General features: G+C 39.0%; 1 protein-coding gene across 4 annotated transcripts in view; it reads right to left on the bottom strand.

Annotated features, from left to right (window-relative positions):
• Window positions 1-15155, bottom strand: part of CCNY (cyclin Y) — a 133911-nt gene that overhangs the window by 37323 nt on the left and 81433 nt on the right. For 2 of the 4 annotated variants that reach the window (XM_052806166.1, XM_052806173.1), the window contains exon 3: window positions 9434-9468. The exons of 1 other annotated variant lie outside the window; for it this stretch is intronic. In XM_052806166.1, the coding sequence (XP_052662126.1) occupies window positions 9434-9468 (35 nt within the window). Of the gene's footprint in view, window positions 1-9433; window positions 9469-10615; window positions 10855-15155 lie in introns of all 4 variants that reach the window. One more of the 4 variants, XM_052806182.1, reaches the window with a different exon arrangement.

Raw genomic sequence — 15155 nt, 5'->3', positions numbered from 1 at the left:
ATTCTCCGGGAGCTTGGAAAGGTACTTAGTAATACTTTGGAAGCTCACAATCCATCTACCTTCCAAGCTATTATATGTTAAGCAAGGCAACAAACAGAAAATTTAGACGCACCAGAAGCATTAATGCCATAAAATGTATCATCTAGCATTGATGTATACACCGAGAGTGACTAGGGGACTGGTGATTGATAGCTTTTATTCTACCACAGTTTAGTTCAAATTTCTGGATTAGACTGTTGAGTACCTTCCACAGGCGTGATAAAGGCAAAGCAACTTAAAACCAGCTGAAAATGAGACTGTCTAGTGGTTGAAAAAAAGGGAGAGGCACAGACATTTCAGCATCATTAAAAAAAAAAAAAAGGCACATGGAAAGTTTTAATTCTACATTTAAAGTGTCAACATGTTTTAAAGGTTTAGATAAAATTTAAGATAAATGGACTGGATTCATTAAAGGCAAGCGTGAGTAAAAAACAGAAAACAACTCTGTAGCAACACCACTATCAGATTTAAATTTTCTTATGTAAACAGCACTCTAACATTTGATACATGTCAATAATTAGAGCCACACACCTTATTTCTGAAACTACCACATCACAGAACTCACCATGGTTTTTAGCCCACTTCACACTTCGTTAGGCTTAGAACTTTTCACACTTCAGAAATTTATGTGGCGTCTCATGCTTCACTTTCTGTTCATAACAACTTGGCAGGAAGGGGTACCTCTCCCAGACTGAAGAATGGTGCCAAGTGTAAACTTACTATCTTGGATATATATACATATTTGTGCCATGTGAATAACTAACCTATCAGTAGATCAATATTCCCAGCTTCTACTCTGACGTCCAACTGCAGCCATATGGTATGCCAGGTAACAGATTTTTTGCCTTTTCCAAACTACTGGAAAACACCCTCAGTTGCATATTCCAGCTTGACTAAGCTGGAAGACATCTAAAGTCCCACAGTTCCGTCAGCCAGGTTTTTCTGAACCTCCATAAAACGCTGCACAGGAACCTTCTTCATCCTTGCCACAGACAGAAGAGGTTACTGAGCATCACATCAGTATTCAGCACTGTCCTATCCAGAAACCCTCTTCTGTGTCCATTTCAATGGAATAAGTCCACCCAAAACTGTACATGAGCTTAACGCCTGCACATTTCAAAGCCGTCATGTCTGACTGCAAAAATCTTCCATTTAGACAAGTCAGAGAGGCTCTACGCCAGAAAAATCAGAAGAGCTGAGAAAGAATATAGAGCCTTTGAAGAAATTAGACAAACCCTCTAACATTCACGGGATCCTCAGCTTCTGTCCCACCATTAAGGCTGACACAGGGAAATAACGGACTTGTATATCTCCTTTTGTAAATCTTCATATGGAAACATGACTCTGAGTACAGGACACATGTGGAGCCTTGACAATCTCTGCTATTACCAATATTTACAAATTAAAAGCACTTCATTATCATGACGTGGGATTCACTTTAAATGTACTTTAACTTGCAGTAGTACTGCTTTTGTACCCAAGCTGAGATTCAGTAGATGTCATGCTTCTCAACTTCAGCAAAACTTCTGACCTTATCTCACATAAAATTTCCGAAGGGCAAATCAAGGAAAACATGGCAGGTAAAAACTACTTGGAAAACTACACTCTGGTTACCCAGGGATCACTTTCAAACTGGAAGGTTGAAGTAAGGAACATTCCACAGAGGTCTGGTCTACTCAGTGTAAAATATTGAGCAATAACTTTGATAACAGCATCAAGGCATTTTTTACTGAATTTGCAGCTGGCATTAACTTGCAGAGGACTCTTTTATAAAAAAAAAGGAAAATACCATATAGGATTTATAGAGTTACCATGTATACAACAGGGTAGAGCACCCTTCCACTCTGCTCAGTTGGGATTTTATGTCCAGTTTTCACCACTGTATTTCAAGAAAGATGAATTGATTTCAGAGAGTCAGGAGAAGAGGGCAGCAAGATTAATCAGAGGTTTGAAAACCCTGATTTAGAAGGAAAAACGGAAAGACTGGAGAGGTTTTCTCCAGGAACAAAGACAATAATGGCCTTAAGTTATGTTGAAGGGAGTTCCAAAGAAGAGAACATTGTTCTCCATGACCATTGTGGATGGGATAAGAAAGAGCAGGCTTATACTGAACTAGGGAAAATTATGATTGGCCATGAAAGTGTGAGACGAGGTGATGGCAAAAAACCCCACCCAAACCGCCACCTTTGTCTAACAGCAGGGATAGCATGAGTGACTTGAGCAGTGATACAATCTCCATCACTGAAAGTTGTAAAGAAGAGGTAAATCAAACACATGTCAGGAATAGCTTAGATGCAGAATTCTGCTTTTAGGCAAGAAAACAGACTGAACAACCTCTTGAGATTCATTCTGGACCAATTTTCTACAATTTTATGATGTCTTTTGGTGGAGAGGATTTGTAGGTCTTTACTCCAGAAGCAGTTGTTATTTTTCTCATTTCAACCAAAGATGTTAATTAAGAAATGCTGACATTATAGGTTACAACAAATACGTAACAGCTGTTTTGTGGAATTTCTTTCTTTACGATGCCTATACGATGTATAATGGAAAAAATTGCTTTATAACTTGCTAAGCTTTTACATGTGTTACAGAACAAGCTCTAAGAGATCAAGATTCAATGTACTTCCATTAATGCCAGGTGTTTCTAGCTCTTAAAACCAGCAGTTTTTCCTTCTTGCACAGCTAATACTAAGGAAATATCAGTGCTTTATTTTTCTCCCAGCTTCATCCCGAAACTTTCCAACTTTCCAAATCACGTTTAAGATATTTGAACAATAGGATTTACTTGAAGTTTACATAAGATACACCTTATCAGAACTAGAATGGCTTAGTTTGCCATCAAAATTCTACAAGTTCTGCAGAACTGCTTCTATGTACCTGCTATGAAAGGAATCACAACAAATTCCTAATTAATTTACAATGAGAATACCCAAAAGGATGAACTTCTCTCAGCCTTCATTTTAGCATCACTCAGAAATTAAACCTAAATTTGTTGGGAAAGGGAAAGTGTTACTATTTCTTTTGTTAAAATAGTCATTTCAGGGTGTTTTCAGGTAGAAACATCTAACAGATGGGTGGGTGCATACTGACCAAAACCCACACTCAGAATTGACCAGAATGGGTACCAGCCAGCTCTGTCCTGGAAAGCTCTTTAGCAACACTAGTATGGCATTCTGCCCTGATGCTCAGCAGGATTTGTTCATTTGGGCGCAACACTTCCCTAATGAAGCTATACAGCTTTTGTACCAGAGCTGGCCTTCAGCCAGGCAGCTTCCAGTTTGGCAGAGGAGCTTCAGCCTTTTTCAGCGTTCTTTTGCATTTGTCCATCAAAAGATAATTTGCAGCTTCTGTCCTAAATAATGATAGTACTGTCTCCTCTTCCATCAAACCAGGTGTAAGTTATTGCATGATTTTAAAAGGTACTATTAAATAGTATTTCCCCTCATGGAAAAATTGAGGCCTGCTTGCACCCGTCTGTGGAGACATGCCCATTAGCTTCTAGGCAGTAGAGGCTGGCCAAAACGCTAACAGGCAAAACTGGCATGTAAAAGTACACATGAAGCCAAATTACAACAGCAAGCAAAAATACCAGGACTGCTTCTCTCTTGGAAAAGGGAGGTTCCTATCTTGGGGATCTTCTATTGCTTCAGGACATGATTTAGTTCTGACAACATTTTTCACAGAAGAAACATGATTTTACAGGTCAACAAAGCGCTTCCAAAATCAAGCAAGCCATGCAACACAGTTCTCTGCATGGCTCTGCAAAGCTCTGCTTTTACTTTTATCTTGCACAGTTTGATACTACAGCACAACTGTCTACATTCAGTGGCTAGATATAGATATATTCACCTGAACAAAAGCTACAGGAAACCGCACCATTGTATGCTTACCCTTCTCTGCCAACATCTACAATAAAAAAAAAAGATCCAGTCCAACCACTCTTAAGTAATACCCATTGTACCTCATCAGTCTATGACATGATTCAACCTTGACCTCTGTTGATTAGTTTCGCCAATGTTTGATAATGTCCAAAACTGATGCCTTAGACTAGATCTGTACTCGCAAGTTTTTTGCTCTCAAAGCTTGTCCTTACTCATGTCAACTATAGAAAACTATGTCAGCATGCCACTGAGCTCTTGGGGGGCTCAGCAACCATTGGGAAACTCTTCTGCAGCACACACAGGCCCTACTTAACCACTGATAAAGCACCCTGCTTTACAAACCTCAAAGATTAAACATTTCTTTGAACACTAAAAGCAGCTCAAAGGCTTATATTTACATAGCGTATAATTGCTGGTGTTGTGCAATTTGACCAGAGGGACTTTACTAGGCTCCCAGCACAGCAAGTATTGTATAGCAACCTTGTAAAAGAACTCTCCTGTGTACTCTCCTTCTACTTTAAAAGTTATCTTTTGTTTCACCCCCTACAAAAGTTTGTCACTTCATATAACTTAATGTCTTGAGGCCGATAGGAGAGGTAAAATTCTTCACCCTAGAGGACAGGAAAAGAAGCAAAGGGCTGAAAGATACTAGGAAAAAACATTTCAAAGAGTAAGTTTAAGTAAGCCATTAAAGAAAACCTGTTCATTCTAACTTATTGGAAGCCTGAAAAAGCATCTTAAACAGCATCTGTTAGGAATGGCATCAGTATAGGGAATCTGCGAGATGGGCCAGATGGCCTATAAAAGCCCCCTCTAGACCTGTTTTTTGTGATCTTGCAACGGAGAGGAGCAAAGACCACATTAAGCAATCTCTAGGAGAGCTTCAAGAGCACCTGAGAAGCCTCTAATCTATCTTCCAGTTTATGATGTTGTTCTCTTTGAGTAAGGAATGTTAATTAAAATATCTTAAGGAATTTGGACAGCAGTTATAAACCTTTACAATAGCCAGCCTCAGGCAGCCCACTTAAAAACAACGTTTCACATTTTATGTTGTGCTTTGCATTTTTCACAGATTAAACTCCTTTTCAGACTATGTCCCCATTTCAGCATGTATCTTATTTACTCTTATAATCACTAGCTGAAAGTGTTTGATTACCAGTCACATGGCTATTAGTTTTACAATAGGGAAGCAGAACAGCCTCTTTATCCAATCTGACAAGAAAATTTGCGAGCTACATAGGAGCAAATACCATACACCATTTCAAGCATGCAAAAAAGCTCACAGAAATTGCTTGTGCCACACCACGTACAGGAAAGGACCTCTCTGTTCTCCACTAGTGCCCATCAGCAGGACTGCTGCTGAGAAGAAGCTTCCCGTGATGTGAATCACTACAGGGTCACTTATAGGGACCGGGGTTCTGACAGGAATGATGCCCAGGAACTTTTCCTCAGGATGCTGAAAAAACTTTGGTCTATACACAGATGTTAGTTTTTCTACTTGGAATGATAAAAACACTATTAGTCTGCTGGGATTTGAACATCCAGTTGCCAGGTAGCAGACAGTGGAAGTCATGTCCAGATCCCTAAACAAGACGATGCTGAAAGGAAGCTGTTGCTACAAGGCTGATGAAGGGTCTCCAGAATAAAAAAAAAAAGTATGCAGAAGAGAGATATACTTCCCTTTATCTTCTCTTTTCCCTCCTTTTATGTTCCTTCAGAAATATTCCAATATGCAAAAAATACCCCTCATTTTTACTGGATATTACTGCTCATAAACACAGATTCAAGTTTAAGACCATATCTTGTCAAGAAGTGAGTACTTTGGCAAACAGAGCATTTCCATCTTGTCTGAAAGGGAAAATTTCTATAAAAAACTTGATGGAGAAAACAACTTTTCCCTCCCCATCCCTGTTCCTTTCCCCTGCAAAAAAATAATCACCCAGTACAAAGAACTAGCAATTGGAAACAATAGTAAAAAATTCACTTTTTCTCCCCCCCCCCCAAACCCATAAAACATGTCTTCCTGTTTGCTTTCCTTGTACAGACAGAGATACTGATGCAATCTCTCCTCTCTGAAAAAAGAAACGCCTCTATCTCAGTCTGCATCTTTATCCCCCTCAGCAGCTTGACTAAGCAGATTAAAAGAAAAGACAAGTGCACACTGAAGCAGCATTATAGCCATAACAAAAAACAACAACTGTCAGTTCAACGGGAAAGGGAAGTAGAATCCACTGCAACTGCTTAGAAATTAAAATAGGCTGGAAGAAAGCAAACATGCCAGGTACACTGTAGGTAGGTAACTTCCAGCACCTACAAGGATGCAAAGGATCCAGCACCGTCCTCAACCTGTCGTACGTCTCCCTGGGCTCTGTGAGAAGACAGAGATGACAGCTTCTCCACAGCACCTCTGTCACCCCCCACGTTCATTCCTTCCCCCTTGCCTTCCCCACCCCAGAAAAAGAACAGCTGCTGGCTTCTTCTATCATACCTACTGACAAGGCGAATCTGAAATGTGGCAACTGCCAGCCCTTGACAAAGCACAATAAATCAAAGCAGGAACTCAACTATTTTTATTTGGAGATCAAAGGAAACTATTCAGCCCATTAAAATATTCTACAAACAAAAGCAAACAAGAAAGGAAAAGAACAATAGCATGACCATACTGAGAAAGTGCATTTTTAAACAAGGAAGAGTCAATATTAATTTTTTTCATAGGTAACATTTTGAAACTGTATTTGTATAAACTACTATTCTCATCTGTTACTACTCAGAACTAGACAAACAGTTAAAAAAGAAAAAGCACAACTTTTCTTGATACTTCTCTTGCTAGCCAGCCACCCTGGTCACTTGGGAGATGTTTAACTCTGCCTGCAAAATAACTAATAAGATACTGCACAAAGGGATAAAAATATTTTGTTGCTCATCTTGGTTATTTGTCACAAAAGGAGAATAAGTATGAAAGACTTATAAAAGAAAAAAAAAAAAAGATGACATTATGGAAAAACCACAAAAGAGAAGAGAGCTGCATTATGGTGAGGAGTTCTTGTAAAAGGAAGACAAAACAACGCTCCAAAATTTCTTTCCTCTGGCTTGTTTCCTCCAGAGCAGATGTGGGGACCCAGCACTTCACATCAACAAGGAAACAGGTGAGTAGCAATAGCTCCTGTTAGAAATGCACTTAGCACACACTGAAAAATGGTGGAAAAGAACTGATCAACCAATAGGGTGTAGCATAAAGTCACTTATCATGTAAAGACTACCCATCTTTTGTCACATACAATTGTCAAATCTAACTATTTCCTCAAATTTCTTCAAACAAGGCGGTCTAGGAAAATTACGATGGTTCCCTGCAGTCTACAAACCTAAACACAGTTGCCAGTTAAAGGCCACAGCAACCACTTCAAAAATGATCACCAGTTTGTGCGTCAGCTTTAGCAGACTGAATATTTAGGAGGTGCTGAATGAATACTCACAGGTGTTCTGAAGTAACAACTTAAATATCACAGGCCACATTTGAAAATATAGCTTATCTATGAGTATTGGCTAAAAAACTTAACTGACTTGTAAGGACACACGCAGAGAAAGCCATGGTAAGGATTTCAGCTTCATAAAGATTAATTTTAGCTTTGTAATTCAGAAGAAGCATTTTATAAGTACAAAGAAGTCAGACTTAAGGTAGCAATAAACCAGGCTACTGAGGGAAGTTTACATTGCTGCCACCTCAGCCAATGCTTTGAATGGTACTTGAAAAAATAAGAAATTAGGAAGAGGTATAGTGCTTAGGATATCGACTGCGTAATCTGCTACATTGAGCTCCCAACAACACAACTCCTTAGTGGTATGATCGCCCTTCCCTTTTCTGCAATAAGTCCAGCATTGCCTAAAAATATTTTATACCAGGGTTTGCAATAGTGTGCTTCCAGCAGCATTTGTAACAGTCATCTTTGTTCAATCTGCCAGAGGAATCCACTCGCAGTCTGCCTAATGCAGAACACATCTTTTACATGACATCTGCCTAATGCAGAACACATCTTTTACATGACATGATTCAGGACACGTGAGAATTTTATCCATGACACAAGGTGGACTGTCACAGAAACTCAGTTAATAACTTGCTTTGCAGTGTCTAAATATTCGTATTTTTTTTGCATTGAACCCTCCAAGTTTGAGGCTAAAAAGCATGCTGGAAGTTACTGAGCACACATTATTAAGTTTACAGGAACCCTGTGCATTAGCTTTACAAGTAATTTTGTAAGAACACAATTGCACTGCAAACCACCCTCACATGCACTGTAAGCAAGGGAAATGTTTTACAGGGGAATAGAAGGTGAGAAGCACCGAGAATACCTGCTAACCTTGTGGGACCAACTTTAAGGCTTTTATAAGCCTCACAGTATGTCATGACTTCTCAAAATCTTAACTCTTGGGAAACTGAAAATCTCAGCTTGCTTTTGAAGCTGGGCAGTAGTTTCAGAAACACTCAGCACAAACCAGTTCTGCCAACAAATGAAGCAGTCCTGCCTTCTCACCCCATTCAGCAGCTCCCTCCCTTTCTGCGGGTGCAAGCCCTGAAGTGAATCACATTTAGGAGCAGATCCATTTTAGCTTTTGGCCATGCTGAATCTACCTGCATTCATGCCCCAATCCAGTTCACCTCATGCTGCACAAACATTCGCCCCAGCACAAAGGGATGCAGAGGCTATAAACCACATCCACTTCTTTCAGCAGCTGTGTTGGCTTAAAAATGATTCATGAAATGATGGCCTATATTTCTAGACAGAGAAAAGTTTGAGAACTTCTCCCCATTTCACCCTAAAGGCAAATACCATTAGGGAGACAGTTCTTTCCCTCCTCAGTTTTACTGAGGCGTGACTCCAGACATTTCAGCACAAGGCTTAACATCCTGGGAACCGCACTGGTTCCAGGTGCTTCAGCAGTACAAACAATAGTAACTGGGGCAAAGAGCCTGGTCCTGTACCAAAAGCAGGCTATAGGAGATTTGATCTCAGCTTCACCAAGAATTTGATTCAAAGAGAAGACAACTGAAAAATGCCCAGGGTACACAAGTGTATCAAAACCCCTTCTTCATACTCGGCATGTACCACATGTCAATCCACATTTACATTGCATCAACACTAGTCAGGCACTTCAGAACTTCTGTGCAAATATCAAATGCTGCAGCTCTCTGCCAAAGCAAACTTGCATACAAATGTAATTTAAAGCTTTGAGAGTTTTTGTATTAATTTTAAAAATCATACTAATGCATGCAGCGCTCTGTTCCAAGTACCAGTTACCTACATACACTGGTTGTGAGCATGACACTGTCTTCAAACCAAACAGATCCATTCCACTAACTCAATAGCCAAGACCTATACTTCTGGATCCTGATGCAGAACAGACATCTGAAGCATCAGCACCCTCTCACCAACATGGAAATCATGTGCGATAACTCTTATTTACTGTATAATATAGACAACAAGGAGAAAGCTGCATAGCGAGGCATTTTCACTTACGTGGTTTATATAGAGACTCTTGCGTTTTTCTCTCACTGCAAAAACACAAAATATGATAGAAATATTACATGACTATTTTTCCCGATTCAGCTTCTTATATACCATTTATAATAAAAAGAACAGGAGGCTATCTATGTGCAACATTATAATTGCTTTTGCACTAACCAAGTATATTTATATATCAAACACAGAAGGAACATGTATCTGTATGCATAAAGGCATTTATGCTCACTAGTGTGGTGATGGATTAAAATTCTCATCCATTTGGGTACTTCACCAGGCGTTGGTCCGCATGGGAAAGTTAATATGCAGTAAGCTACAGTCCAAGTTAGCAATGGATTAGCCATCCTTCACCAGTTCTCTGTGTGGGCACTCCTGAGCCACCAGTGCCTTCATGCAAGGTACCTTGCTGCAAAGTGGCCTACACTACCTTGCAGGTGTGAAAGCACCTAAATAGCTACACCATGGAGTTAGCAAATTCTCATCATAGCTTACTGTGCACTAACTCCCATAGAGGAGCCTTGAAACCATATGCATTACACCACTGCCTTCTATAATGATCAGGTGCAAGCCTGAAACTTACTCATGTGGGATATAACAATGAAAATACGTTACTCTGGTGAGTATGAACCAGTCACCACAAGCAAGGGTTGCAAGTCAAAGCCACAATTAGCCAAAATATTCAGAAAGTAAACAGCAACAACAAGGGAGATAGATGTATAGAGTCTTAATTGTCAGGCAAATGCTCATTACAGCTGATTAAATATACTCTATGTAATTTTTTTAAAGCACTTTCCCAATTAACTCACCCCATAGAGAGCCTGTGGAGCTCTGTTCCAGTGAAAATACCACAGCATTTAGGATACAAGTCTGGAGGCAACTAACACATAAATCAAACCGCAGGATTAAAATAATAATGGTTTCATGCTGTAGGTGATTAAATGCACTTTGGTGCACCATGATCTGAAAGCTATGCAACCCAATGCACTTAGCAAAATAAGAGTGTTCATAATGGTGGGACAGCCTGTCCATTCCCTGTTGGATGAGAAGCCATTATTTGTGATTTTTTAGAAGCAAGCAATCTCACATAAACAAGGCTGTATGTGTGAATACTGTGAAATAATTGTGTTTAATGCAGACATAATGAAAAGAAAATAAGAAAAAACTTTTAAAAATCCTTACATAATTTTCCTCCCAGGGAGCAGAAAGGAGAATCACACATGACAGATGTTAGCCATGTCACTTAGTACATGCTCAGATCCACAATTACGGACATTGTATAAGAAACAGAATTAAACAGGAACAGCAGGAAAATTCTGATCGTCTAGTAAATAGTTAAAATGCTTGAAATCTTGCTAAAACACTGCACTACACTTAAGTTCCACACACTGCATTTATCACCAGCAAGGGACATAAGTAATCTAAAAGGAAACAACAAAATGATGGTAGATACTCACTTCTAAGAATAGCCAAAGTATTTGTATAGTATTGCATATTGCAACGTACAGGCAGTAAACAATTCTGATAAGCTGCATGTAAACCTAATAGAACACATAACTGAAAATTAACACCTATGAACTGTGAAATTTTGAACACAGTTAAGTATTTAACAGTGTTTTAATCACAAACAATTATACCGCATACAAAGTTCTTATGGACAAAAATCCTATAAAGACAGCCTGCACATACACTCCAAATTCCATCTTAATCACCTTTTTTTCCCTACCTTAGTTTTTCTCTTCTGTATTTTCCCTTGTATCCATTATTCAATTCCCCACGGAATTACAATCATCTATTCACCAAAGCAACAATATCACTCACAGCTCATTCCCATTTGCTATTTCCAATCTCTGGAAGAATACATTAATGTATTTACACACACCCCTCACTTCTCCCTGCTCAAGCACCACTTGTGCTGCACATTCTTCTAAGCACCACGTTGACCTCCTTTCCCCTATTTTCCCCATACAGCAGAAATTCAGTTAGCCTGGATTCTCCGGTGAGGGACTACAAGGCGGCAGCTGTGCTTTTGTGCTTCTGGCCCTCTCTGCCATAGCTAAGGCTCAACTCTTTCCAGAACATATGCCGATCGGGAATTGGGCACAGCAGAAACCCATTTTGTCGCAACCGCTCTCTTTTGTGATCACAACCCTCCCTTTAAACAACGGAAAAACAACTATTGCACAAGGCAAAAGGCCACTTCGGCCAAGCTAAAATGACTGTAAAGAGGTAATTCCATCACTTGGCCTCAGTCAGTTTAAAGATGCTTTGCGCTGCTCACATAGCACAGCATGGTCTTCAGCAGATCAGACCATAGTTTTATAATTAGCCGTCATTTTGTAGCATAAACTCCTAACCGCAACTCCAAGCTTTTGGCTTTCAAGCATTGGGTTTTGATGAAATGAAGCTGAACAGATTTAGAGTCAGTTTAAACAATTAAACTTCTACTTTCTTTCTAACATTTTAAAACTTGAAAGTTGGAATGGAACTCTTCAACTGGAGACTGAGATGCTGCCAAATTATCAAAGTTTTCCTCATTTTAAGGTCAATGACCTGTTCCTATTTCTGCAGGCACTTTCAACTGTTGATGTTGAACTTTCACAATAGTAGGAAAATATATCATCCTGAAATAAAAGGGAGTAAGGAAATACACACACACATACACACATATATGTAAGTGTGTGTGTATATGTATGTATGTCTGTTTTTTTCATTGAGCTGTAGTAGAAACTTCCCTTGTGCAATTTCTATAGACTATCTTAATGTTACCCGTATCAGGATCAAAGACAAATTCCTTGAGGATTACATCAATAAGAATTACGTTGCATTTTTGGGAGTTTGTAGATCATTTCTTTTTGTTTTATCTGAGACAGGAAACTGGTCCTAGTTAACGTTAAAGAGTAAGTGCAGCTTACTTCACTTCTATCCACTATATAAACACAATTTCAAAATTTTCTTTGTCTGAATCCCATTGTTGCACTGATACTGCAAAATTTAGCCAGTACATTGTATGTGTAAAGCCTAATGTAAGTTAGGAGAGGTGGACAGCTGTAACCCACTTAGAGGAAAAACCATTACCAGCACCCTGAAGTAGCAACCATTGCCCCCTTCCTATTATAAAGAAAGGAAGTTACATTATTGGACTGCTGAGATTTGGAAACCCTGGCTTAACCACAACCACACACTAAATAGCACATAGCTTTTCAGTCACCTAGACCATTCTACTTACAGGCCAAACTCAGAAAACAAGGGAGAACTTGCATAAAGCACTCTCAGAAGTTAAAGACATAAAAGGTGATATTCTTTACTACCTCCCTAAACAGGGAGCATTACTTATGTAAGATTCAGAACCTAGAAAAGTCCCACAAAGAGTTGGAAACATTTAGAAAAGCTACCTTAGTTGGGAATCAAATTAGTATTTATTGTGTCTTCAGCTTTTCTACAGATTCATTGAACTCTCAGGTAATTAAGGATGCATTCAGACTACCGACTAAGAGGGACAGGACAGATTTAGATGCTCAGCATGGCATCCAAGCTTCACAAACCAATGGGAAATTCAGACCACATAATATCCAGAGATGCCATGTCCTGTGTCATTATATTTGGGGTAGTTGGCTTGTTGCTCTTCATTCACATGTTGATCACAAGCAGCTCAAGCACAGCTCCTATGCCAGGACAGTACTACAAGATTACCAGTGAGGCTGAAAGAGTACAGGGCTACTAGAAAGCCAAATATGGAACTGCCTGAAGGTAACGTTGCCAAGTCACTCTAGCACATAGTGATGGACTCGGCCATTTCCCACTGTACAAACATGTGATGTACACTCAAGAGTCACAGCCAGATTCTAGATGAAACCTTGAGTCCTGATGCCCCTCAACTCCCCAGTACGTGTATTTTAAATGTGTGCAGGTTTTATCTATAGAAATATTTTTCACTTACAGTCAGCAGGAAGGTTTGCCAGCCCAACACTATACAAGTAATGGGGAGAGGTAGTTACATGCCCAAGTTAGTGTTTTCAACGTTGCCAGCTCAGCTCTCCCCTCCTACATTGTCTTAAGAAGTCTTGGGGTTCCCTAGACTCCACAGCAGGCTGTCAGAATACAACCCTACACACCCTAAAAACCCCTTGTATTTTCCCCTTAACAAGCATTTTATTGCATTTTGGTGTTAGGCAACATCCTTGAATAGTGTGATAACCCCTACAGCTCACTTAGTTCCACAAGGGGCCCAAAGTGCAGCCAAGCAAAATGTTTACTACTGTGAGTTGTCCCACCAGAATGGGATGGTTCTTGGCAATACGTCAGTAGATAAATGTTTGCAGAATCTTTTTTCTCTTGCACAAGCAAAACAGCCTTCGGATTTTTTCCACAGTGATCAAGGATAGCTGAACAGATCTTACACTCCTGTTGATAAATGTTCTATATTGTTCTCACTCAAAAATACGTGCTTCGTATTACTTAAACTAGAACAAAGTTTCATAGACCAACTTTAGCATGGGTGTAAACTGTCGTTTTAAAAAATGCTTACAGTTAACTCCATGCTGCAATAAACCATTATTACTACAAGAAAGAATATTCATCAGGTCTGGTCAAAATTTTAGCTGTTGGACTTGGGATTTTTTTTTTTGTCCTTTCTTTCAACAAGCTGTAACAAGAAACAGGTAGCATCCATACGGGATTATACAGTCTCAAACCATTAAAGAAACACTATAAAATAGACATCAATCTTCATAATACGGTGTACTATGGAAATATTATCATATTCATTTTACAGACTACCAAACCAGATTAAAATGGTAAATCACATCCAAAACCACATAATAAGGCATTGACAGAACCAGGACTGAATTCAGAAGGACTATCTGAAGGGCAAAAGAGGTACTCACATAATCAACTCTTCAATTAGGGCCTAAATGTATATCCTCTTTGTTCTAGTCATGCTCAAAAATTAGCAAAAAATATACAGTAAGTGAAAACTACATTATTTTTAAGTGATGTGTTTGAAACTGCAATTTACTATGTAAATCAAAAACAGCATTTATAGGCAGCAGGAAGAAGGACAAAGAATTCATACTGAACAGTCAGAATTACAATGTGGAAACTGCTTTGAAAGTCTTGGTAGAAAATAATGTGTTTTGCATTGATTATTCATCTACTTCTAAAACAACATGTCATACATGTTCAACAGGGAATGAAAGAGCCAGAATAAATGGCCTCTATTCTACTAACTCTATCAAAAGGCTTGCTTAACAGATATAATTCCAGCAGGATCATTTTGTCTATGAATAAAAAACATACTCCAGACAAATATATGATTATATCAAATCCACAATTGGAGAAGAGGAGAGAATGTTTGGGTGGGATGGGGGTTGTTTTGTTATTAAAATCTAGTACTGAGTTAATGTACAGTATCAGCTGTACTGGAGGAAACTCTGGACTGTCTTCTTAGCTAATGTAAACTGCCATTTTCTCAAGAAAATACTCCCCACATATTTCCCAGAAGCTTGGCCTAATGTTCAGAGTTTAAAGAAAAACAACAAACAGTTAGAGAGAAAATTTTGGATTTAGGGAAAGTATTTTTTAAATATAATTATATTACGCTTTATCCATATTTGTAGTTCTGATACGACGATTCCTTGGAACTGACAATTTCAGGACATGACAGGACTCAAACCTGTACCTTCTACTACTGGTCTGACAAAATAATTAACTAAAGGTGTGA

Source organism: Harpia harpyja, chromosome 1 (assembly GCF_026419915.1).
Source record: "Harpia harpyja isolate bHarHar1 chromosome 1, bHarHar1 primary haplotype, whole genome shotgun sequence".
Classification (NCBI taxonomy): Eukaryota; Metazoa; Chordata; class Aves; order Accipitriformes; family Accipitridae; genus Harpia; species Harpia harpyja.
The sequence above is the reverse complement of the archived record's forward strand: the minus strand, read 5'-3'. Positions and strand labels throughout refer to the sequence as shown.